Below are 27,354 nucleotides of genomic sequence, written 5' to 3'. Positions count from 1 at the left end.
CAGATGTTACAGGAACAAAGAACCATAGTCTTTCTTGTTCCACATTAAATTCTAAATGCACCGGATGTAGATGAAGCCGCCACCTACCATGTGTCAGCTGTTCAGAGAGGACCAGGCCACAGTCTTGTCTGCCAGAAGTTCAGAACCGGCGGCAGGGGGACGAGATGAGCTGATTACCTACACATCTTCTATCTGTAACATAAGCAGAACATTTGGGTGGTGAAAGAGAAACTGGTATTCCCAGCGTGATGGCAAAGAAAAGAAATCACTGTCTCTGACATTGGATACTGACTAAGAGTCCTTTTTGGCAAAGGTTCGCTTGCTTTGTGCTACTCGTGTCCTACTGCCACTTGTGTTCGGGAGCTGGTGCTGCTTGGAAGAGAATGGCACCGAAGCAGCAGCAGGGCGTCCCCGGTGGACGGAGAGTCATTGTGCCCCTCGCACATGAAGTTTTAAGGTCAAGACCCCTGTGAAAAACTGGAAGAACTGTTTTCTGGATTTTGGTAGTGACCTACTTATTTAAATCACTGTTCAGCAGCCACCCCCCCCAAATTTTCATTTTATTTATTTATGTATTTTTTTATTAAAGTATCATTGATATACAATCTTATGAAGGTTTCACATGAACAACATTGTAGTTTCGGCATTCATCCATATTAATCAGGTCCCCCCCCCCATTGCAGTCACAGTCTATCAGTGTAGTAAGATGTTATAGAGTCATTACTCTGCTACTTATTTTATTAATACTGGTTAACACAGATGTAGCACTGCCTGTGTGTCAGGGACTTTTCTAAGTGTTTTACAGATATGTAATCCTCATGTCAGCTCCATGAGGTAAATGCTATTTTATCCCCTTTCTGTAGACGTGGAAACGCAGGCTAACTTGCTATCCACAGTTAACACCTACAAGAGATGGAGCTGGGATTGGAACCCAGGCTGGCTGGCTCCAAAATCCATGCTCTTATCCAGTCAACTATGCTGCCAAAGAATGTGAGCAGTAGATGGCAGAGTGAGAGTTTGGGAATGAAAGCGGCATATGGTGTCTGCAGGGCCTAGCCATAGCTTGGTGGTGCACCGCTTCCTTCCTAGGAGGGCATCTCTGGCGGTGGCAGGAACCCCTGCCTGGAGCAGTTGGTGGCCCTTCTGTGATGGCTGCAGAGCAGTTTTGCATGGGACTTGCTGCCCAGGGCTTGGCTGTGCAGAGGAGACAGATGGCCCCCGTGCAGCAGGCAGAGCGTGTCTTCAGCGTGTTCATCCACTGCTGTGATGTCTGCTTTGTTGTTTTCAGTGTGGTGGTTTGATTTAAGAAACGTTTATGGAAACTATTTTCATAAACCATTCACCAAAAAAATGAGTTGGCATAATAAAACTTTTTTGGATTCCAGGTGTATATAGCTGTCCTGAATATTCCACTCTGCTGGAAGTGATTGCTCTGTGTATTTCCAGGTGAAAGACAGCGTAATTTTGACTTCTGTTTTATCTCTAGGAACCCTAAGAACTCTGCAATATGAATAATTCTTTGGAGAACACCATCTCCTTTGAAGAGTACATCCGAGTAAAGGCACGGTCTGTCCCACAACACAGGATGAAGGAATTTCTGGACTCGTTAGCCTCCAAGGGGCCAGAAGCCCTTCAGGAGTTCCAGCAGACGGCCACCACTGCCATGGTGTACCAGCAGGGCGGGAACTGCATTTACACAGACAGCACCGAAGTGGCTGGGTCTTTGCTTGAACTTGCCTGTCCAGTTACCACCAGTGTTCAGCCGCAGACCCAGCAAGAACAGCAGATCCAGGTTCAGCAGCCACAGCAGGTTCAGGTAAAAGGGAAACAAGGTGCATCCTCTTTAATTGACTGTTTGCCACCAAGGTTTTGGTTAGTAGAAGCATGGCATCTATATACAGATACGAGAAGTCATTTTCACTGAGAGAAATAATGCTGTTTTTTTTGAAACATTTTAACAGAAAAGCTTTCATAGTTAATGCAGACTAAAAATATTTGCAACCATTGTAAATAAAAGACCACAGGTGTTTGTCATTTGCTTGAGAGACTTGAACAGTATAGAAATTAGAGGTCTTCTGGGACTGTATTTGGATGAGACACAGCTCTGTGTGACTGAAGCTTCCCTTTTGTCTGTCACCCTGAGCAGGTCCAGAACATGGAGTCTAGTTTAGCTCATTGCTAAGCATCCCATTTGGAACTTGTTTTAAAATGGAAAGGCTGATATATTTTAGTGATCTTCATTTAATCGTATGTTTCCATGACTCTGTCACCTGTAGATTTCTAGGTCTGCACTGGCTATTTATAAACCTCAGGAAATGATGCCAATTGATAATCTTACTCAAAGAGGGGAAACTAACAAATTTTCTAAGAGGTTAGAAAGGGTTTGAGAGGTTCCTCAGGTGAAACTGACAGTCTTCTCTAGTTGTGAATGCTGCTTTCTTGCTAACGTTTATTGTGGTTGCCTCGCATTTTGTCCTCTATGCTTTTACCATCCAGAAGGAAAGGGAGTGGGACATGGTGGAGAGGCAGGAGTGTGGAGAGGTGTTTCTGCTGAGGGAGAAGGTTCAGCTGTGGCCCCTTTGCCCCTTAGGAATGCAGGCAGGTGTATTGGAAGGACTGGGCTTGGGAGTTGCATTCCTAGGTTTAAATTTGACTTCTTATTTGTTGACATGATCTTGATCTTCTTAGCCCACATTTTTTCATTTGTCAAATAGGAATAATACCGTTTAGGGAGACTTGAGTGAGGTGATAGACCAGGAAGCATCTGACACATGGATGGAGGCAGTCACCATTTATTCCAGTCTTTGTAAAGAAGGAAGGGTACAGGAAGGTAGGTTAGGAGGAGGCTGGCTTTTGGCTCAAGAAATTATTTTGCTGTTTTTACAGCTTGGATTGGACCTCTTTTTTCATAAGATTAAAATTTTAGGTTTGGAATTTGTGTTAAAGTGTTGTTTGAGAATTTATCTTCAAGGTGGCTGATTGAGCACATATTAACATCATCTTTCCCAACGCCCTTGTAAATGAAAGAAGAAATGTAATAATAAATCTATGAGATGGGTTCAATATTGTGGACTCATAAGAACACATTTTCTCCATTTTAGGTGACTGAGAAGATACTTAAAATGAAGAACTTCTAGCAGTGCTGGAAAAAACAAATGCCATCAAAAAAATCACTAAATCTAAGAAATTGCTAAAAGAGAGGAAGCAGACAGAATCAGGTTGACAGAAGAATTCATGTAGGAGACAACTTTAAAGGAAGGCAGAGCAGTTCTTGGGGGGTTCTAAGCCAAGAATTGAATACAAAGCAGGTCCTGGCTCCCTTGGGGGTAGCCTCAGACCCCCCATGGGTTGGGAGGTAGCCAGGGACTTGAAAACCTACATGCACATATTTGTCTGCATACATGATGAGTAGATACCAGGTTCAGGATGAAGAGGACTTTCCTAATAGGTGGGGAAAGGATGTATTCCGTTAGTGGAGTAAGGCGGTGTGCTTCTCTTGAAAATAGTCAGATACCTCTCATAATACAGATAAAGTCCAGACGGGTTAAAGAGTCAGATAAAAACAAAACAATAACTCAACAGGCAGTATAGGACGTTTTTGTAATTTTAGGTTGTGAAAAGCCAAGTAAACTTTGAGATCACTTTCTCCAGTGTTTATGCCCTAAAGAAATCCTTGAAACATGTTCAGGTTTGAGGGAGCCCTTGCATAGCAATCACTGTATTTTAGCTTATGGAGCATTGGCTTGACCTGCATGTCAGAGGCACAGTAACTCAGTAATGGTCGTCAGCGCTTTTGAAAGGAAGAACCCACTTTTTGCTGTGAATCTGCACCTGGGCCAACTTGACAGGCTCCTTTCCTACATGAGCATGGTTCCCTTCCCCACGTAAGCTGCCGATTGTAATTCAAGCTATTAGTGCAGATAGAGGAAACCTCATCTTTCCCTTAAAAAAAAAAAATTTACCTACTTGAGGCTTTTTGCCATATTTAAGTAGTCCTAAAAATCCTATCACAAATTTCTACCATATAAGTTGCTGAGATATGGTTTGTATTATATGGCCCACCTTTCTGGAGACTAATCTTTCTTTCCTTTTCATAAAACTAAAAAACTCTTAAGGCAAATTTATTTTCATTAATAACTGACCTAAGCCAAATGGGATTTAATTTTTTTAAAAGATTGCTTTGTAAATTAAATTTCAATAACGGTTTTAAATTGATGTTAATGTTACATACATTAAAATTGACACTGTGAATGAATAAATCTAAAGCTACCAAAATCATAAGCCTGACAATAAAAAAAAATAAGGTTAAAGATAGAACGTTATATGACTTTGAAAAAAACATTTTTTTTCTGAGTGACATCAGACTCAAATATATACGTAGCACTTGCAGAATTATGGTATACTCATGTAGGTTTCTTGGTTTCTTTTATAGGTCTCTATATATAATTTTCTTTAAAATTATGATTTTTGAAACTAAAAATAGCATGTAAAACCTAAGGAGGTTAAATCATATTTTGATAGCTAGTTATTTGCGTCCACACAGTTTCAATTCAATCCTGTGCTCCTAACCTGGTGTTCCATATACACAAAGAATTCTTAGAAGATAGAAAAAAATAATTTACTAGAAAAAAGAACAAATAGAAGTAGATGGTCATTGAAGATGAAATACAGATGGTGCTAATAAGCATATAAAAAGATGCTTCCTGCTAGTGGTGATCGTGGAGGTGTAAATTTTTTTAATTGAATACCGTATTTCATTTATTAGAGAAGAAAGCATTTATAAAGATTTCACCCAGGGTAGTAAGGCTATGAGATGCTAAATTGATGTAAGTTTCTTGGGAGTGAGCAAGCCAACACTTGTTAGTTCTTGTCTTTTGGATAGCGGCAATTCTGACTAACGTGAAGTAATATCTCATTGTGTTTTGATTTGCATTTCCCTGAGGATTAGTGATGTGGAGCATCTTTTCAAGTGTCTGTTGACTTTCTGTATGTCTTCCTTGGAAAAATGTCTATTCAGGTCCACCGCCTATTTTTTAAATTAGATTATTTGTGTTTTTGGTGTTGAGTTGTGTGAGTTCTATGTATTTTGGATATTAGTCCCTTATGGGATGTATCATTTCGAGGTGTCTTCTCCCGTTCAGTAGGCTGCCTTTCATTTTGTTGGTGGTGTCCTTTGCTGGGCAGAAGCTTTTTTTTTTTTTTTTTTTTTGAGAGGGCATCTCTCATATTTATTGATCAAATGGTTGTTAACAACAATAAAATTCAGTATAGGGGGGTCAATGCTCAATGTACAATCATTAATCCATCTCAAGCCTAATTCTCGTCAGTCTCCAATCTTCTGAAGCATAACGAACAAGTTCTTACATGGTGAACGAATTCTTACAGAGTGAATAAATTCTTACATGGTGAACAGTACAAGGGCAGTCATCACAGAAACTTTCGGTTTTGATCATGCAATATGACCTATAAACCATCAGGTCAAATATGAATATTCATTTGATTTTTGTACTTGATTTATATGTTGATCCCACATTTCTCCTATTATTATTATTATTTTTATTTTTAATAAAATGCTGAAGTGGTAGGTAGATGCAAGATAAAGGTAGAAAACATAGTTTAGTGCTGTAAGAAGGCAAATGTAGATGATCAGATGATCAGGTGTGTGCCTATGGACTAAGTATTAATCCAGGCTAGACAAGGGCAGCAAGACATCCACGGATGCAGAAGATTTCTCTCAAAGCAGGGGGGGTGAGGTTCTGAGCCTCACCTCTGTTGATCCCCAAATTCTCACCTGATGGCCCCCCTGCGACTGTGCCTGTCTTAGGTTGTTCCTCCCTTGAGGAATCTTACCCGTCTCTGGCTAACCAGTCATCTTCCGGGGCCATACAGGGAAATGTAAAGTTGGTAAGTGAGAGAGAAGCCATATTGTTTGCAAAGGTTAGCTTTTTACTTCTTTGTAGATTTATGCCCTGTGGCTTCTATGCCCAGCACTTGTCTCGAGGTATCTTTACCACCTGGAGGAATTATGATACTCGGTAAATTCGATATGAGGCACGAATTCTATTTAAAGTTTGTAATTAGGAAGGAAGAAGAAAAGCTATAGATGTAGCATATGAAGGAAACTTGGGAGGATTGATTATTTCTTTGACATATCTTCTTGTATAGTACCTTAAGTATGTATAGGTTTTAAACTACTAACTAATTTGCACACACATATTGACATAATAGGAATACGGTGACATAAACAAAGCAAATCTATAATTACCAGCCATCTCCAGTGAAGCCAAGAAAACCATTTAGGCACCCTAGGCATTTGTGAAAATTTATCTATGATATGATGGATATTTTCCAACTGTACTTGAACCATCAGACAAATTAAAGCAGCCCATTTCTGGGATCTGTTCACATCCCATATGTTCTTTTAACCATAGATAGTCTATAGTCATGAGATTTTGGGGTGCTACAACTTGCACCCCTCCCAACTCCTGGTTGAGTTCCAACAGTACAGATCCAGTCAAATTCGTTGTCTCACTGTATGCACATGCCAGCCTAGACATCTCCCTCCTCCTTCTCATGGCAAGTCCAGGAGATGGTGGGCTGGATGCAGCCACAACCGCAGCATCGTCCGGATCCCTGTGGAGGCTTTTTGATGATCATCCCCCGGCACGAGTCCTCCAGAGAGTGCTGATGCCGGAAGCTCCTCCTCATATCGTATCTTAGTTCATTTTCTGGGTATCCAAGCTAGGCCTTGATCTTCTGCGTAGAAACAAACAGACCCTTTGCCCACACTTTGACATGCCCTCTATACCACTGTGCAGAACTCATTGGAGGTCAGCACACAGGAACTGCTTTTTTTTTTTTTTTTTTAATTAAGAGAAAGGAATATTATCAGAAAAGAGTACCTCCATAGCTGATCATCTGACACCCTTTAAGTGATCAACATTAAGGATATTTAAAGCATGCGTTGATCTTTGATTTACCAATAGTTTTATCCTGTTAAGGAGTAATCCCCCTTTTCTTTCTTTCTTTCTTTTTTTTTTTTTAAATTTTTAATCTACACTTACCTGAAGAATACTATGTTTACTATGCTCTCCCCTATATCAGGTCCCCCCTAACAACCACATTACGGTTACTGTCCATCAGCTTAGCAAAATGTTGTAGAGTCACTACTTGTCCTCTCTGTGTTGTGCAGCCCACCCTCCCCTTTCTCCCTCCCCCCCATGCATGCTAATCTTAATACCCCTCTTCTTCTTCCCCCCCCTTATCCCTCCCTGCCCACCCATCCTCCCCAGTTCCTTTCCCTTTGGTACCTGTTAGTCCATTTTTGGGTTCTGTAATTCTGCTGCTGTTTTGTTCCTTCAGTTTTTCCTTTGTTCCTATACTCCTCAGATGAGTGAAATCATTTGGTATTTCTCTTTCTCCGCTTGGCTTATTTCACTGAGCATAATACTCTCCAGCTCCATCCATGTTGCTGCAAATGGTTGGATTTTTCCACTTCTTATGGCTGAGTAGTATTCCATTGTGTATATGTACCACATCTTCTTTATCCATTCATCTACAGATGGACATTTAGGTTGCTTCCAATTCTTGGCTATTGTAAATAGTGCTGCGATAAACATAGGAGTGCATCTGTCTTTCTCAAACTTGATTGCTGCGTTCTTAGGGTAAATTCCTAGGAGTGGAATTCCTGGGTCAAATGGTAGGTCTGTTTTGAGCATTTTGATGCACCTCCATACTGCTTTCCACAATGGTTGAACTAATTTACATTCCCACCAGCAGTGTAGGAGGGTTCCCCTTTCTCCACAGCCTCGCCAACATTTGTTGTTCTTTGTCTTTTGGATGGCAGCTATCCTTACTGGTGTGAGGTGATACCTCATTGTAGTTTTAATTTGCATTTCTCTGATAATTAGCGATGTGGAGCATCTTTTCATGTGTCTCTTGGCCATCTGTATTTCTTTTTTGGAGAACTGTCTGTTCAGTTCCTCTGCCCATTTTTTAATTGGGTTATTTGTTTTTTGTTTGTTGAGGCGTGTGAGCTCTTTATATATTCTGGACGTCAAGCCTTTATCAGATCTGTCATTTTCAAATATATTCTCCCATACTGTAGGGTTCCTTTTTGTTCTATTGATGGTGTCTTTCGCTGTACAGAAGCTTTTCAGCTTAATGTAGTCCCACTTGCTCATTTTTGCTGTTGTTTTCCTTGCCCGGGGAGATATGTTCAAGAAGAGGTCACTCATGTTTATGTCTAAGAGGTTTTTGCCTATGTTTTTTTCCAAGAGTTTAATGGTTTCGTGACTTACATTCAGGTCTTTGATCCATTTTGAGTTTACCTTTGTATATGGGGTTAGACAATGGTCCAGTTTCATTCTCCTACATGTAGCTGTCCAGTTTTGCCAGCACCATCTGTTGAAGAGACTGTCATTTTGCCATTGTATGTCCATGGCTCCTTTATCAAATATTAATTGACCATATATGTTTGGGTTAATTTCTGGGGTCTCTAATCTGTTCCACTGGTCTGTGGCTCTGTTCTTGTGCCAGTACCAAATTGTCTTGATTACTATGGCTTTGTAGTAGAGCTTGAAGTTGGGGAGTGAGATCCCCCCTACTTTATTCTTCTTTTTCAGGATTGCTTTGGCTATTCGGGGTCTTTGGTGTTTCCATATGAATTTTTGAATTATTTGTTCCAATTCATTGAAGAATGTTGCTGGTAATTTGAGAGGGATTGCATCAAATTTGTATATTGCTTTCGGCAGGATGGCCATTTTGACGATATTAATTCTTCCTAGCCATGAGCATGGGATGAGTTTCCATTTATTAGTGTCCCCTTTAATTTCTCTTAAGAGTGACTTGTAGTTTTCAGAGTATAAGTCTTTCACTTCCTTGGTTAGGTTTATTCCTAGGTATTTTATTCTTTTTGATGCAATGGTGAATGGAATTGTTTTCCTGATTTCTCTTTCTATTGATTCGTTGTTAGTGTATAGGAAAGCTACAGATTTCTGTGTGTTGATTTTGTATCCTGCAACTTTGCTGTATTCCGATATCAGTTCTAGTAGTTTTGGAGTGGAGTCTTTAGGGTTTTTTATGTACAGTATCATATCATCTGCAAATAGTGACAGTTTAACTTCTTCTTTACCAATCTGGATTCCTTGTATTTCTTTGTTTTGTCTGATTGCCGTGGCTAGGACCTCCAGTACTATGTTAAATAACAGTGGGGAGAGTGGGCATCCCTGTCTGGTTCCCGATCTCAGTGGAAATGCTTTCAGCTTCTCACTGTTCAGTATAATGCTGGCTGTGGGTTTATCATATATGGCCTTTATTATGTTGAGGTACTTGCCCTCTATTCCCATTTTGCTGAGAGTTTTTATCATGAATGGATGTTGAATTTTGTCAAATGCTTTTTCAGCATCTATGGAGATGATCATGTGGTTTTTGTCTTTCTTTTTGTTGATGTGGTGGATGATGTTGATGGATTTTCGAATGTTGTACCATCCTTGCATCCCTGGGATGAACCCCACTTGGTCATGGTGTATGATCCTTTTGATATACTGTTGAATTCTGTTTGCTAATATTTTATTGAGTATTTTTGCATCTACGTTCATCAGGGATATTGGTCTGTAATTTTCTTTTTTGGTGGGGTCTTTGCCTGGTTTTGGTATTAGGGTGATGTTGGCTTCATAGAATGAGTTTGGGAGTATTCCCTCTTCTTCTATTTTGTGGAACACTTTAAGGAGAATGGGTATTATGTCTTCTCTGTGTGTCTGATAAAATTCCGAGGTAAATCCGTCCGGCCCCGGGGTTTTGTTCTTGGGTAGTTTTTTGATTACTGTTTCAATTTCTTTGCTTGTAATTGGTTTGTTTAACTTTTGTGTTTCTTCCTTGGTCAGTCTTGGGAGGTTGTATTTTTCTAGGAAGTTGTCCATTTCTTCTAGGTTTTCCAGCTTGTTGGCATATAGGTTTTCATAGTAGTCTTTAATAATTCTTTGTATTTCTGTGGAGTCTGTCGTGATTTTTCCATTCTCATTTCTGATTATGTTGATTTGTGTTGACTCTCTTTTTCTCTTAATAAGTTGGGCTAGAGGCTTATCTATTTTGTTTATTTTCTCAAAGAACCAGCTCTTGGTTTCGTTGATTTTTGCTATTGTTTTATTCTTCTCAATTTTGTTTATTTCTTCTCTGATCTTTATTATGTCCCTCCTTCTGCTGACTTTAGGCCTCATTTGTTCTTCTTTTTCCAGTTTTAATAATTGTGATGTTAGACTATTCATTTGGGATTGTTCTTCCTTCTTCAAGTGTGCCTGGATTGCTATATACTTTCCTCTTAAGACTGCTTTCGCTGCATCCCACAGAAGTTGGGGCTTAGTGTTGTTGTTGTCATTTGTTTCTATATATTCCTTGATCTCTATTTTGATTTGTTCATTGATCCATTGATTATTTAGTAGCATGTTGTTAAGCCTCCATGTGTTTGTGAGCCTTTTTGTTTTCTTTGTAGAATTTATTTCTACTTTCATACCTTTGTGGTCTGAAAAATTGGTTGGTAGAATTTCAATATTGTGGAATTTACTGAGGCTCTTTTTGTGAGCTAGTATGTGGTCTATTCTAGAGAATGTTCCATGTGCACTTGAGAAGAATGTATATCCTGTTGCTTTTGGATGTAAAGTTCTATAGATGTCTATTAGGTCCATCTGTTCTAGTGTGTTGTTCAGTGCCTGTGTGTCTTTACTTATTTTCTGCCCGGTGGATCTATCCTTTGGGGTGAGTGGTGTGTTGAAGTCTCCTACAATGAATGCATTGCAGTCTATTTCCCTCTTTAGTTCTGTTAGTATTTGCTTCACATATGCTGGTGCTCCTGTATTGGGTGCATATATATTTAGAATGGTTATATCCTCTTGTTGGACTAAGCCCTTTATCATTATGTAGTGGCCTTCTTTATCTCTTGTTACTTTCTTTGTTTTGAAGTCTATTTTGTCTGATATTAGTACTGCAACCCCTGCTTTCTTCTCACTGTTGTTTGCCTGAAATATGTTTTTCCATCCCTTGACTTTTAGTCTATGCTTATCTTTGGGTTTAAGGTGAGTTTCTTGTAAGCAGCATATAGATGGGTCTTGCTTTTTTATCCATTCTATTACTCTATGTCTTTTGATTGGTGCATTAAGTCCATTTACATTTAGGGTGACTATTGAAAGATATGTACTTATTGCCATTGCAGGCTTTAGATTCGTGGTTACCAAAGGTTCAAGGTTAGCTTCTTTAGTATCTTACTGCCTAACTTAGCTTGCTTATTGAGCTGTTATATACACTGTCTGGAGAGTCTTTTCTTCTCTCCCTTCTTATTCCTCCTCCTCCCTTCTTCATATGTTGTGTGTTTTGTTCTGTGCTCTTTTTAGGGGTGCTCCCATCTAGAGCAGTCCCTGTAGGATGCCCTGTAGAGGTGGTTTGTGGGAAGCAAATTCCCTCAGCTTTTGCTTGTCTGGGAATTGTTTGATCCCACCATCATATTTAAATGATAGTCGTGCTGGATACAGTATCCTTGGTTCAAGGCCCTTCTGTTTCATTGCATTAAGTATATCATGCCATTCTCTTCTGGCCTGTAGGGTTTCTGTTGAGAAGTCTGATGTTAGCCTGATTGGTTTTCCTTTATAGGTGACCTTTTTCTCTCTAGCTGCCTTTAAAACTCTTTCCTTGTCCTTGATCCTTGCCATTTTAATTATTATGTGTCTTGGTGTTGTCCTCCTTGGATCCTTTCTGTTGGGGGTTCTGTATAATTCCATGGTCTGTTCGATTATTTCCTCCCCCAGTTTGGGGAAGTTTTCAGCAATTATTTCTTCAAAGACACTTTCTATCCCTTTTCCTCTTTCTTCCTCTTCTGGTATCCCTATAATACGAATGTTTTTCCTTTTGTATTGGTCACATATTTCTCTTAGTGTTGTTTCATTCCTGGAGATCCTTTTATCTCTCTCTATGTCAGCTTCTATACGTTCCTGTTCTCTGGCTTCTATTCCTTCAATGGCCTCTTGCATCTTATCCATTCTGCTTATAAATCCTTCCAGGGATTGTTTCACTTCTGTGATCTCTTTCCTGACATCTGTGATCTCCTTCCGGACTTCATCCCACTGCTCTTGCATTTTTCTCTGCATCTCATCCCACTGCTCTTGCATTTTTCTCTGCATCTCATCCCATTGCTCTTGCATTTTTTTCTGCATCTCTGTCAGCATGTTCATGATTTTTATTTTGAATTCTTTTTCAGGAGGACTAGTTAGGTCTGTCTCCTTCTCAGGTGTTGTCTCTGTGATCTTTGTCTGCCTGTAGTTTTGCCTTTTCATGGTGATAGAGATAGTCTGCAGAGCTGGTACAAGTGACCGCTGGAAGAGCTTCCCTTCTTGTTGGTTTGTAGCCTTTTCCTGGGAGAATAGCGACCTCTAGTGGCTTGTGCTGGGCAGCTGTGCGCAGACAGGGCTTCTGCTTCCTGCCCAGTTGCTTTGGGGTTTATCTCCACTGTTGCTGTGGGCTTGGCCTGGCTGGGGCCCCTTCACAAGGCGCTGGGTTCTTGCAGGTGTGGATGTGGTCTGGATGTTGTCCTGTGTCCTGTGGTTTCTATTTTAGGAAGATTTTTCTTTGTTATATTTTCATAGCTCTATGTGTTTTTGGGAGGAGATTTCCACTGCTCTACTCACGCCGCCATCTTGGCTCCCGCTCCGGGCAGAAGCTTTTTAATTAGATGTTCTGAAGGGTCCTGAGTGCAGGAGCGTCTGTCCTGTGGATTCAGGGTGGACCACGTGCCCGGCACATGGATATGTTCACCAACCAGAAGCTCCCGAGTCCCATGCTTTTGGGACTTGGATGTGACTCTATCGTGATTGATTACTAACTCACTTTCTAGCCCCTCTTCCTTCCCCAGAGAATGAGGGGCGGGGCTGAAAGTGTCAAACTTTTAAGCATGGCTCTGTCTTCTTTGGAGACTGCCCCCCATTCAGGAGCCCACCCAGAGTTGCCTCAGAACACACGGTGCTCCTTGCACCTTTATTATTGCTTAGGAAATGACAGAGATTTTAGGAGCTCTGGTCAGGAACCAGAGACAGAGACCAAAATAATGTTTCTTCTTATATGACAATATCACAGTAGCATACATCTAATGAAGCTGGGGAGGAACCTCCTGAAGGCAAAAGGAAGAGTTCCCGTGGAAATACCTTGGCATTTTGTGCAATACTGGGAACAGCTTCAGTTCCCTGTCACTGTCAGGTCTGCCGAAGCTCGGTGAGAAGGTTCATTGGGAACGTTCCTTTCAAGAGCTCTCTTGAGTTGTGTGCTTGCTAATGCATCCGCGTGGAGGTAAACGTGTGTGCCAGAGAGAGGGCCCTCTGGTGGCATATGCCAGGGGCCTGCACCCTAAAATGCATTTCTCCTTTGCCCTTCTACAGGGCAGGAACTCAGTCTGGCCCCACTGAGGATGCCCTGGGGAAGGGGACTCCACAGCACTTCTGCTTGTTGCCAGAAGTTAAAGATCCCAAGGCTTCATTGGCACAAAGTACAAGTCTTATCATTTGTCATCCTGACTTGGGTTCCTCTTCCTCTTTTTCTTCTTGCTATTGCACATTCCCTCTGTGCTGGGACCGTCCAAACCCCTCACTGCGGTGAAGAATTGCTGAAAGTCAGGAAGGTGGTAATCAAGAGCCAGACGTGGCCCTTAGACAAACATGAGGTCAGTTTCCCTCTGCTACTTTAAATATGTTATCTTAGGCAAGTGACTTAGCCATTTTGAGTCCATTTCCTTATTTACATCATGGAAACAAGAGAATTTATGTTGTAGTGACTCTGAGCCCTAACAGACCGCCTGGCGTATGGTGCGCCCTCAGTAAGAGCGGGTGTCTCCTCTTCCTCCTCTTGTTAGTGCCAGGCCCCGGTTGCTCTTCAAACATTTGAAAAACATCCAGACAGACATTTACACACAAGTAGAAGAGCACTCCTTCTGAGTTGGCCCTTTGCCTTTTTTTTTTTTGAAGACAAATGTTACAGATGCAGTTGAAATCTCTGGTACCCTCTGTGAACATCCCCTCTCCCGGGCTAAGTACTGTTTTAAAGTTTTCAGCTTGGTATGTTTTCTGTATCCATCTGGGTTTTGATTCTTGGTTATAACTAGGAGGCAGCATTCCCCCACATCCTCTAGTAGACTCAGAAAAAGAATTGATTAAAGGATGGTAGTTAGCTCAGGGAATTTATGGGAGGGCCAGAGAATGGGTCTTGGATGCATCATGGTCAGGAACAGGACTCAGGTCACATTGCTAGCCTGTGGCAGAGACTTTCAGCCACACCCCTGGGCGCAGCTCTGAACCTTCCCAGTCTCACTTGGAGCCATGCCATCTTGTTCCATTTCTGCCACAGGCCTCCACTCTCTCCAGAAAGTGGAGTTGTGGTTCTTGCTGCCTCATGTTGGTCTCTTCTGTGTCCGAATTTCATGCACTGTGTCTAATTTGGGAGGCTTTGTTCACATGCCTGCACTCCAGTTGCAGGAGAGGTTGGGGAAGTTGTTCCAGCTTCTGCCTTGGGGAGGCGCATCTCGTAAGATGGTGAATTCTGCAAATGTGGGTTTGTAGCCAAACATAGGACTAAATCAGCTACTTTCTCACTGGTGCATTGTGGGCTGATGGGGATTTGGTGGACCATTTATTGCTGCCTTTTTGGCCCTTTATGGTCAGTTTTTTACGCACATTTAAATCTCTTCCTTGACTGTGTTTCTGAGTTTATTTGTATAAGAGTTTGGTAAATGTCTAATACTTGGATAGAGACTTAACCACTTTCAGAACAGTGTTACTTGAGCGGTGGAATTCTGCCAAGATCCCTACAGTTTGCTTATAGTTGTTAACAGGCACAGGTCAGTTTGGACCCCAAGTGCTGTGATTTCTACCTTAATGGGGTCATCTTCTGTCACCCATAGCACTGCCTCAGCTCTCTCCTTGTGAGACTTAGAACAGGAAATGGCATGGGAGCCATAGATCTTACTCTCAATTTTCCAGTAGCCTCTTTTTTAAAAGGGGGAAAAGAAAGAGGTGAAATTGAATTTTTCAAAATCATATTTAACCCAATATGTTATTTCAACATACAATGAGTATATATTATTGCTGAACTATTTTGTTTATCTTTGGTACAAATTTTTTGAAATCTGGTTGTGTTTCATGCTTGTAAAGCACATGGTAATTCGGACTAATGACATCTCATGTGACTGCTAACAACATGTAACTAGCTAATGGGCGTCGGTCCAGTCCAGCCTTAGAGAAATGTTGAAAGAGGAATTGTTCTTATTTCCCTAAGTAATTTATTTCCCTAATAAGTAATTTTCAAGATTTATTAGGTGGAATATGGATATTCACCCAACACACCCAGTTTATTTTCTTTTAAATAAAATGCGTGTCTTCTACTTTAGTCAGAAATAAAGTAAATCAAAATCAAGAAATGATACTAGATGTGCATTTTTTTTAAGCTTCAGTGATCGTTTGGAAGGGGAAACCCCCAGTGGGTAATGAATGTGTTATCCCAGGGCTCCTCGCTGTTCCTCACTTGGAACACTTAAGTCCTTACCTGGTGTTGAGCTCTGGGTTACCCAGTTTCTGAATGACACTGAGGAAAAAGAAGTAGATTATTCACCAGCAAACTAGTTAAGAACCTAGACAAGTGAGGTCCAATAAAACTTGGAGACTAGTGGATATCACACTTTAGGGCCTGTTACACTCATCTGGAAGGTTTCTTAAAACAGAAGTGGCTCCCCTTATCATTCTGATTCAGCAGGTCATGGGTCTGTTCTGCAAACCTGCATGTGCTTGTGTGCGTGCACACACACACACACACACACACACACCAGCTTTATTGAGGTATAATTGACATACAGCACTGTATGAGTTCAGGATATGTGGCTTAATAATTTGACTTATATATGTTGCAAAATGCTTACCACAGTAAGTTTGGTTAATGACCATCATCTTACACAGATTAAAAAAATTTTTCTGCTTGTGATGAGAACTCAGGATTCACTGACTTAAAACTTGCCTGTATATCCTGCGGGGTGTGAGCTGCAGTCCTCATCCGGACACCCCGTCTCTAGTGCTTGTTGTCTTACAGCCTGGAGTTTGTGCCTTCTGACCGTCTTCATGCAGTTCCTCCGCATCTCGGGCAACAACAAATTTGATCTATCTTTCTGAGTTTGTTTTTCAGGTTCCACATATAAGTGAGATCATATAGTATCTGTCTTTCTCTGGCTTATTTAACTTGACATAATGCCTTCAGGGTTCATCCATGTTACTGCAAACTGCAGGATTTTCTCCTTTTTTTATGGCTGAATGATCTTCCATTGTATATACTACAAATTCTTCATCCGTTGATGGACACTTAGATTGTTTTCATGTCTTGGCTATTGTAAATAATTCTGCTGTGAACACAGGGTTCCAGATATCTCTTTGACATAGTATTTTTGTTTCCAGAGAACTTGGATTTCTAACAAACTCCAAGGTCGATGTTAATGCTGCTCATCTGTGGGCTACCTTGAGAACATACTCCTGAAAAGCTTAAGTTGACCACAAATGAAACAAAGAACCTAGGAGAGAAGTCATGAAAATAGTAACAATAGAAGCCGCTCAGATTGGAGATCTAATCCCAGTTTGGTAGCTGCCCAGTAGACACAGAACGCAGTGTGTCCAGGTTGAAAGTCAGCCTGCTCAAGGAGGAAGCAGTGAGTGCTGTCCGTGATGTGTGATGGAGAGCCCGGGGGTATAGCTATTTTAAGTGTATCTCTTCCGATCAACAGAAAAAAAGAAGCAATTAAACATTCTAGAAAAGGTGGAGGAAGCTGAACGAGAAAGCATGATTGACATGTGAAGGGAACTGAAGTGCCACATGGCTTGTGAGGGGCTGACAGGTGAGAGACAGTGCTTTTTGAAGCAGTAAAACCAAGTTCATTTTCCCCACAGATGTTCCCTCTCTCATAGATGCAGAGGCTGTCCAGCATGTACTAGGCTTAGGGATGAGCTTTTTCCTTTTTGTTTCTTGAGAATCACCTTAAGTGTAGGTTTAAGTTTCAATTTACTTTAAAAAAAAATTATTCTTGTTTAGATATCAGTCTGTCAGTTGGTTTCTTTGAGACAATAGATCTAATATAGGTGACCCTTGAACAGTACAGGTTTGAAATGTCAAGGGTCCACTTAAACGTGGATTTTTATCATTAAGTATATAGGAAATACTTTCTGAGATTTGCAACAATTTGAAAAAACTTGCATTGAACCATATAGCCTAGAAATGTTGAAGAAATTAAGAAAAAAGTTTTGAAGCGGCCTTGTGTGATGTGTGTACAACAGATTGAATGCGGAAGCAGAGATGAGAATCCAGCTGTCTTCAGTGAAGTCATCCATTAGATTTGTAAGAATGCAGAATAATACAACTCTTACAAAAAAATTTTTTGTTTTGGCAAATTTTGCCAAAAACCTTATTTTTCAAAAGTATTTATGTTAATATGTAATTGGTTTATGTGGTAGTTTTTACTGAATATATATATATATATATATGTATATATAAAATATATGTTCTTAAATTTTTTATTAAGATATACACTATAATGAAGGTTTTACATGAAAAAACAATATGGTTACTACATTCACCCATTTTATCAAGTCCCCACCCACACCCCAATACAGTCACTGTCCACCAGTGCAGCAAGATGCCACAGATCCACTATGTGCCTTCTCTGTGCTACACTGTTCTCCCCGTGACCCCCCCACACCATGTGTACTAAACATAGTACCCCTCAGTCCCCTTCTCCCTCCCTCCCCACCCGCCCTCCCCCACCCCTCCCCTTTGGTAACCGCTAGTCCCTTCTTGGAGTCTCTGAGTCAGCTGCTATCTTGTTCCTTCAGTTTTGCTTCATTGTTATACTCCACAAATGAGGGAAATCATTTGGCACTTGTCTTTCTCTGCCTGGTTTATCTGAATTTATATTTTTAAAAATTTCCTAGTTTTTAATTTCTAATGCAGTAACTGCTATCTATACCTATGTGTTTTTTTTGTTTGTTTTTTTTTCTTTTAAAGAGCTCTTTGAGGTCCTCAGTAATTTTTTGAGAGGGCCCTGAGACCGGAAAGCTTGAAAACTGCCGTTCTGTAGTAATTGGCTTCACAGTTTCCTTTATGTCCTTGGTGTAAAGCACTTGTTCTCAAACTTGAGGGTGCATCCTTTACTTGGGGGACGTGTTAAGATATAGATTGCTGTCCCATTTCCTGGAATTTCTGATTCTGTTGCTCTGAGGTCGGTCCCAAGAACATGTGTGCTTATTCGCTATTTGCGTATCTTCTTTGTAGAAATGTCTGTTCAGATGCCGTCCCTTTTTTTTGTGTGTATGATATGAGGAAGGGGTCAGCTCATCTTTTCATAGGCATAGCCAGTTGCCCCAACCCCATCCTTGGCTGTCTTTTGTGGTGTGTCGTGTTCTGTTACTAGAGTCCTTCATTTGCCTTTTTGTTTTCTATCTTCCTAATTCCTGCCTGTGTTTAGAGCAATTTAGATACGTTGCGTGTGGTGGAAAATTCTTTTTTTAATGACATAACCATGAATAGTATCCTTTCATGCTGCTCTTTGTGCTGACGTGACAGCAGTGAGACACGAGCTGTGTTATTCTCAGAAGTCAGTGATCCAGAAATAATACGCTAACCTTAAGTTAACTTACCAAGAATGGTGTAGCATTTTAATGGCTTGTAAGTAAAACAGAGGTATTTGGAATAAGCACTCTTAGAGAATCATTCATCAGTGCCTGCATTTTAGCAGCAAAGTTTGAGATATAGCCAAAAGAGATTGAAGAGTTTTGTCTCTGCTCCATTTTCCACTTGCTTGTGGTAGGGGTAGTTTTGATCCTGAATTGGGAATTGAATGCCTGTGGAACGTACTTGTTTTTCTGAGTTTTTAGACCATCGGTCCCTGCAACTCTTTTCACTTACCATGGATAAATTAGTTTTTAAATATTTATAAGTCATACACTCATACTGCTATGCTAATGTGCAGAAACAAAGGGGTGAAGCTTTAAAAGAGCAGGGTGGGGGTGGGGTGGGGGTGGGGAGCGGGTGGCTTTGAGTGTGCGGTGGGGCCGTGCAAGGGTCTGGGATGCACATGCTCACTGAGGCCTTGTCACTGCAGGTGCAGGTGCAGGTGCAGCAGTCTCCGCAGCAGGTCTCGGCGCAGCAGCTCTCCCCGCAGCTCACTGTCCACCAACCTGCAGAACAGCCCATCCAGGTCCAGGTGCAGATCCAAGGCCAAGCCCCGCAGTCGGCAGCCCCCTCCATCCAGACCCCATCTCTGCAGAGCCCCAGCCCCTCTCAGCTGCAGGCAGCCCAGATCCAGGTGCAGCACGTGCAGGCGGCCCAGCAGATCCAGGCCGCTGAGATCCCGGAGGAGCACATCCCCCATCAGCAGATCCAGGCCCAGCTGGTGGCTGGCCAGTCTTTTGCTGGGGGCCAGCAGATCCAAATCCAGACCGTGGGCGCTCTCTCCCCACCACCGTCCCAGCAGGGCTCACCCCGGGAAGGGGAGCGGCGGGTCGGCACTGCCAGCGTCCTTCAGCCGGTGAAGAAGCGCAAAGTGGACATGCCCATCACTGTGTCCTATGCCATCTCAGGGCAGCCGGTGGCCACTGTGCTGGCCATCCCACAGGGCCAGCAGCAGAGTTACGTGTCTCTGAGGCCGGACCTACTGACGGTAGACAGTGCCCACCTGTACAGTGCCACTGGGACCATTACTAGCCCTACTGGAGAGACCTGGACCATCCCTGTGTACTCTGCCCAGCCCCGGGGGGACCCTCAGCAGCAGAGCATTACGCACATCGCCATTCCCCAGGAAGCCTACAACACAGTTCATGTCAGTGGCTCGCCCACAGCGCTGGCAGCTGTGAAGCTTGAGGATGACAAGGAGAAGATGGTGGGCACCACATCTGTAGTGAAAAACTCCCATGAAGAGGTGGTGCAGACCCTGGCAAACTCTCTCTTTCCAGCACAGTTCATGAATGGCAACATCCACATTCCAGTGGCTGTGCAGGCCGTGGCAGGCACGTACCAGAATACAGCTCAGACTGTCCACATATGGGACCCCCAGCAGCAGCCACAGCAGCCCCCGCAGGAGCAGACGCCACCACCGCCGCAGCAGCTCCAGGTCCCGTGTTCAGTAAGTGGCACTTGTCTGAGGCCGCCTCTTCCCTCGACCTGGCGCAACACAGGGTGTGCTGGCGGCCACTGGTGCCTCTGGCCTGCTTCCTGCCAGGATGCTGGTCTTGCCCTAGTGTGGGGTTGGGGTGGGGGAGATGAGACATAGGTGAAACGGCCGGGAACTGCATTGGGGGTGGGGGCCTGGGGCACTTCCATGCAGTCTGTCTTCAGGAAGAGCAGAGTTCTTGGTAGAGACTCACAGGCCACCCACGTGCGGCCCTGTGTCCTGGGACTTGAACAGATCACGGGCTGTGCACTCACCATGGGGAGATGGGTCCTCAGTGTCATCCGTCCTCACAGTGCAGCTGGATCAGAACGTCTCAAACCCCTAGCAGATGCTGGGGCTGGGAAAGGGAGCACCTTTGGGTGGTGTGAACTGCTCACTACCTGTGCTGTGGGGCCTCTCAAAGGTGCCGTCATGTTCCTGAAAAGTGAAGATTAGCTTTCACTAACCCAGCTTTCTGGTGGTTACGTTGAAATAGTTTTAAAACTTTTTATTTTGAAATACTTTTAGGTTTACAGAAAAGTTGCCAAAATAGAACTCTCTTTTATCTTTTCTAGTGGTTAATCCTTTTAAGGCTGTCACAGAGGTGTGGATAGACCCGTCTTTCAAGACTATAAGTAAACTTCCCAGTCCCTTGTCCGGTGGACCTTTCGAGCGGGTATAGGGCCTCTGGTCTCACGGGTACCTGAAGACGGTGTGCCTCGGAGGGCAGGGGCTCTTGGGAAAGCCTGCGCAGGAGCTGGCACAAATAAGGCACTGTTAGGCCGGGTACCACACTGAGAAACACAGGTCACACATGATTGGTTTGGCAGAGCCTCACCAGGTTGGTTCATAGGCGGCAGTGTATCCCCTTTGGTGACTGTTAAGGACCTACTAGACATCCAGTGGCCAGGCCTAGAAGTAGAGTGACGCAGAGTCATTCCTTCGTGTAGCGTATAGTCTAGTTGTGGAAGTGAGCATATGATTCCTGTTGCTGAGTTACTTATAAGGCAGCACAGTCTGGTGTGACATTGTGTGTCACACACAGAGACACACTGGGAACCCAGAACTCATTCTAGGTTAAAAAGGCACCTTTTTAGTAAATGTGGCATTTGATCTCTGGTTTGTAGGTTAGACTAACAGAAGAATAGAGCAGCATGAACACAGAGCCAGAGGTGGACAAAAGGGACATGGCCTGGGCAGCATGGCAGAGGAGTCAGTGCAGGGCATAGGGGTCAGCTTCCCAAAGCCGTGGGTTGGGCTTGATCTGATCTGTCGTAGGAAGTGTTTCCAGACCCCTAAGAGTCTCAGCGACAGGACAGAGCCCAGCACAGGCATGTACGATGACGACGTGTGGGAGGGAGGCCTGTGCCGTCCTCACCACTCCCTTTCTGCTCACAGGGACAGCGGGCACTGGGCCTCTCCTCGGCTTCCCTGGGCCTGGGCCAGTTTGCAGGTTGGCCTTGTAGTCGCACTGGGCTCTGTGATTTGTGTATCTGGGCCCTTCAGTGGAGGTCTTTTCTGGAACTCATTTTAGTAGGCCATGTTCTTCAGAGCCGATGTCTCCTTGGGGAAAGTCTTGTAAGAACATGTGTCAAGTATTATTACCAGAAAAAGGGAAATTGGGAAGAGCCATCACACCACAGGCACCCCTCTGCCCTCCTTGTCAGACTGTGCTGGGCGCTGGGGCGCGGTCTCTGCTGTTGGCGCACTCCCAGCCTGTGGCGGGAGGGCTGTGGAGCCCTGAGAAGAGCTGGTGATGGCGTTGTGCTCCTTCCCCTGGCCTGCCCTTTATGAAAGCTCTTCCTGCCTGTCCGTGAGTCCAGAGATAGGGTGAGCCCTCCCCACTGGCGTCCCATCCACCTTTGTCTGTTGCCCTGTTTCTTTGCTCTACTTTGTTCCCAGAGTTCTCAAAAGCGTTACCTGCACTAGCCGACCTCACTTGCCCACGACAGTGCCCTCCTGTGGCCACGTCAACAGGTGCGTCTGCTTTTATCTCATGTACGGCAGCGCAGGACACCAGGCCATAACCTGCCTTCTCGAATCTCTTCTCTGGGCGTCCATGCGGTCACACACTCCGGTCTCCCTCCTAGCCCTTTGGGTCTTTCTCCACTCCAGGACGCTTAGTTGTTGCGTCCTCCTCTGCCCCCTGGCTAAGCCACACAGAGCTCAGTGCTGGCCTCTTCTCCCTGAGGGCCTTCTGTCTACGGCCATGGTGTCCAGTATCCACTTGGGGACAGCTCCTGCTGCTGAAGATGCTAATCCTGACCCTGTCAGTCAGGCGCTGTTCGCAGTGTTACACGTATTAACTATTCTCACACCTGTCTTAATGAGGCATGTACTGCTATCTCTGTTTTATAGATGAAGAAACTGAAGCACAGAGAGTTTTGAACGACCAGGCCAGTGGCACAGATAGTGAGTGAGTGGCAGAACTGGGATTCAGCCCTGGACAAGCTGGCTCTGGGGCCCGTGTCTTAACCTGTCTGCTGCGTTGGCACAGACCTTTACCTGTAAGCCACACCTTCCCCCAGGACCCTTTCTGTACCTTCAGCAGCTTCTGCTTGCCATTTACTTATATTTATTGACAGTATCTCAGCTGTTCATTAGCTTCACCTCTACCACTATCAAAAATTTCCCATCTCAGAAAGTGGTACCATGTCCCCCCTTTTTCCAAAGCCGAAACCTATCCTTGAGTCTGCTTCCCCCACTCCTCCCAGCCAGTTCGTGAACCAGCCACATAGGTTCTACTACTGACCTTGTCAGAATTTCTTAAGTCCCCTCCACTGCTGCCGTCCTAGTCCAGGCCACCAGCACCTGCTTCCACTTGCTCTTCAGTCCATTCTCCATAGATCAGCAGAAATAATTCTTAATAAATTAAGATTATGTCACTTCCCAAGGGCTTTATTATCAATAGGAAAAATTCTATGCCAGCGTGTATAAGGTGCTACTTAAGCTACTTACAGTAGATGTCAGCCTGCATGGGCTCCTGCCACCCTTGCCCGATCAGACGTTTGGACACGTGTGGAAGAGTTTCTGTTGTCAAGATTCTTGGAAATGTTACATTCAGTGGGTGGAGGCTGGCACTTGGAAGGGGGCCTGGCTGAAAGGCCAGTAGAGCAGCTTCGTCCTGCGTGCCCTGGCCCCCACCTCCTCATTCAGTCAGGCTCCTGAACTTCCCACTTGGGTAGGTGGCGGTGCCCGTGAACAGGTGTGGAGGGCGCTCTTGACGGGAGGGATGCGTTCTGTCCGCAGGTGTTAGTCGGAGCTGGCCGTGAGATGTCCGGCTGGAGAGCTGCAGCCCCCCCAGGTGGGTTCAGGGGAGGTCCTGCCAGGAGGTGCCAGGCTGGCCGTCATTCCTGCAGATGTGGGAATCCAAACTGGGCAATGAAGAGACTCACCAGGGAGATGGGAGTTGAACTGAGAAGTGGGTCTGTCGTGAAGCTTCTGAGTGACAGGCAGTTAAGGGCCTAGCACTGGGGTTGCTGTGTCTCCTTGTCTAATTATGTCTTACTAAAACTAGTGGGATAGTTTTTATTGTTATTTTTGATAAGCAAATTGACATGTCATGTATGAATTACTTTGCCCTCTAGTTTGAGTGATTTGACATTCCTCAGCCCTCAGGTAGGCATGGGCATGGAGAATCGCTCTGGGGAATTTGTTAGGAACAAATGTGTGTGAGACCCGAGAACCCATGCCCAGTGTGCGTGTTGGTGGCTGTCTCCCAGTGGGGATTGAGATTGAGGTCCGTGGACATTTCCGCCCTGTTGTATGCACGGCTCGCCTGTCAGGCCATCGAGAGAGGGACCGTTCTTCCTGCAGAGGCAGGAAGCCAGAGAGGTGCCTCCTGTCTTCAGAAGCTGCCCTGATGAGCCAGAGCCGTGTCAGTGAGAAGAAATGTGAGAGAAGCAGACAGAGCCTCGCGCCACCCTCTCATTTACAATGGTGGGAGAGGCTCAGCTCGCACCTTCTTTTTCTGAGTGATGGTTCTCAACTGCGCTGAACATTAGAGTGAACTGGGAGCTTTTAGAAACATCGATGGCAGGTCCCCGTGTTAGACCAAGTAAATCGGAAGCTGGGCATGTCGCTTGGGCAAGGCTACTTTTTTTTTCCTTTGGTTTATTTCATTTGTGAGTATCACTATGGATTTATTGTGGTTCTGTTGTTCTGCTGTTTTTTGTTTGAGTCCAATGTGTTTTACTTCACTGCTGTCATATTCCTTTTGAAGCTCAAACTATCACAAATGGAGCCAGTAGGAGCCCTTTTAAGCTGGCTACTGTGTCCCTTAAATAAACCTCTTCCCATCTTGCTTTCTGACACTGCAAGATACTTTATATGCTTTCCTTTTTTTTCATTTTTTATTTTATTTTATTAAGGTATCACCGATAAACACTCTTATGAAGGTTTCACATGAAAAACATTGTAGTTACTACATTGACCCATAGTATCAAGTCCCCTCCATACCCCATTGAAGTCACTGTCCATCAGCGCAGTAAGATGCCACAGTCACTACTTGTCTTCTCTGTGCTGTACTGTCTTCCCCATGGCCCACCCCCCACCCGCACCATGAGTGCCAATCATAATGCTCCTCAATCCCCTTCTCCCCCAGTCCTCACCTGCCCTCCCTGCCTCCCCCCCCTCCCCTACACCTCCCCCTTGGTAACCGCTAGTCCCTTCTTGGAGTCTGTTTGTCTACCTCTGTTTTGTTCCTTCAGTTTTGCTTCATTGTTATACTCCACAAATGAGAGAAATCATTTGGTACTTGTCTTTCTCTGCCTGGCCTATTTCACTGAGCATAATATCCTCTAGCTCCATCCATATTGAATGAGTATTTATTTATTTGTTTGTTTGTTTGTTTGTCATTAATCTACAATTACATGAGGAACATTATGTTTACTAGACTCCCCCATCACCAAATTCCCTCCACATACCCCATTACAGTTATTGTCCATCAGCGTAGTTAGATGCTGTAGAGTCACTACTTGTCTTCTCTGTGTTGCACAGCCCTCCCCGTGCCCCCCCACATTATACATGCTAATCATAATGCCCCCTTTCTTACACCCCCCTCCATATCCCTCCCTTCCCACCCATCCTCCCCAGTCCCTTTCCCTTTGGTAACTGTTAGTCCATTCCTGAATGAGTACTTTTTAAAAGCAGCCCAGATGATTTTAAAGTGCAACCACGTTTACCAGTACTGCTCCAAGACCTTGATGCTCAGAGTGTGGTCTGCAGACCAGCTCCCTCACTGGGGAGTCTGTTAGAAGTGCAGAATCCCAGGTCCCACCTGAGACCTTTTCCATCAGAATCTGCCCTTTAATAAAATACCCAAGTGATCTGTTCGCACATTATAGTTTGATGAGCAGTGCTTTGGGCCAGTAGTTCTGAGCAGTGACTAAAATTAGAATTGATTTTTTTAATGTGAGAGAGTTTTTAAAAGACTGATAACCCCCTTATAAAAAGATCCTCAGGCCATCTAGACCTTAGAATACCCACTGAACACTCCGCCCAACAGCAGCAGGAGATATACAGTCTTCTCAAGTGCGGCAGCTGGGTAAAACCACACACCAAGCCATGAAACAAGTCTCAGTACATTTAAAAGGACTGAAATCATGCAAGTATGTTTTCTGACCACAATGGAATGAAATTAGAAATCAGTAATGCAAGGAAATTTGAGAAATTCAAAATTTTGTGGAAATTAATATACTAAATAACCAACAAGTCAAATAATAAATCACAAGAAAAATTAGAAAATACTTTGAGATGAATAAGAAAGCAAACACAACATACCAAACTTTATGGGATGTAGTAAAAGCAATGCTTAGAGGGAAATTTGCAGCTATAAACACCTACAATTTTTTTAAGTAAAATTTCAAATAATAACCAAACTCTCCACCTTAAGAAACTAGAAGAAGAGGAGTAAACTAAACCCAAAACAAACAGAAGGAAGGAAATAATAAAGATTAGAATGGAATACATAACATAGAAAAAATAGAGAAAATGAGCAAAACCAGAAGTTGTTTCTTTGGCAGGATCAACAAAATCAACAAACATTTAGCTAGACTGACCAAGTGAGGGAAAACTCAAATTACTAAAATCAGAAATGAAAGTGGGGATATTACCACTGACTTTATGGAAATAAAGAGGATTATAAGAGAATGCTCTGAATAACTATACACCAATGAATTGGACAACTTAAATGAAACAAATTCTTAGAAAATACTAGCAAAACTGACGCAAAAAGAAAGAAACACTGAACAGAACTATAATTAGACTGAATTACGAACTTAAACCTTCCCACAAATTGAATTTCATTTTAAAATAAATTTTATTGAAGTGTTAAAAAAAAGATCCTCAGGGTAGAGCCCAGTTATCGGTGTTTTCAAATCAGAGATTCAAAAGTAGAGCAGGCTGAGAAGTGTTGCACCAGAATATGCTACCTGGAGTGAGGAGTAGGGCATTCAAAGGTCTTTGAAAGCAGGACAGCAAGGCGGAGGGAGATGTTTTTATTCAATGATCTATAAGCAACATATTTCTGGCGGTTTTGCCAAAGGGCATGATGCAAAACACTTCCATGGTTTCTCTCTCATAGGCTCAGACCGTCCAGGTTGCTGAAGTTGAACCCCAGTCACAGCCACAGTCTTCCCCAGAACTTCTGCTTCCAAATTCTCTGAAGCCAGAAGAAGGGCTGGAAGTATGGAAAAACTGGGCCCAGACCAAGAACGCTGAGCTAGAGAAGGATGCTCAGAACAGACTGGCACCCATTGGGAGTGAGTGTTTGTTAGGGAGGGAGAAGGAGGTGGGCTCTTGTCTAAAATGCAGTGGAACTGAAGCGGAAAAGTGGTGTCCCTTGGCTCTGGGGTCTAGGGAGCACCATCTGAAGTGGTATGCTGACTTCACGACAAGCAGCACATAGGCCTGACCTGCTGCAAATGACCAGGATTTGTGAGGTTTGCCCCAGACCAGGCATTTTTGTACACATGGATTTCTGGAGTCGACCTCGCAGATGGGCAGAGCCACTTCTGAAAGCGATAGGAAGCAGCGAGTGTGCTCAGGCCCTTCGTCCTTAGCAGTATGCTTGTATGCTTCCTCACATTGCAGAGGCGCATTGGGGGTTTTAGCTTTCATGCCTTGGCCCTACTAATTTGGGGCTACCT

At 43.5% G+C, this 27,354-nt stretch overlaps 1 protein-coding gene across 4 annotated transcripts in view; it reads left to right on the top strand.

Annotated features, from left to right (window-relative positions):
• Positions 1-27,354, top strand: part of QRICH1 (glutamine rich 1) — a 44,998-nt gene that overhangs the window by 8,031 nt on the left and 9,613 nt on the right. For all 4 annotated transcript variants that reach the window (XM_036994256.2, XM_036994257.2, XM_036994254.2 and 1 more), the window contains 3 exons: positions 1,487-1,816; positions 19,160-20,179; positions 26,790-26,967. In XM_036994256.2, the coding sequence (XP_036850151.1) occupies positions 1,508-1,816; positions 19,160-20,179; positions 26,790-26,967 (1,507 nt within the window). In that variant the 5' untranslated portion in view covers positions 1,487-1,507. The remainder of the gene's footprint in view (positions 1-1,486; positions 1,817-19,159; positions 20,180-26,789; positions 26,968-27,354) is intronic.

This window comes from Manis javanica, chromosome 3 (assembly GCF_040802235.1).
Source record: "Manis javanica isolate MJ-LG chromosome 3, MJ_LKY, whole genome shotgun sequence".
In the NCBI taxonomy this organism is placed as follows: Eukaryota; Metazoa; Chordata; class Mammalia; order Pholidota; family Manidae; genus Manis; species Manis javanica.
This window is presented reverse-complemented; position numbering and strand designations above follow the sequence as displayed.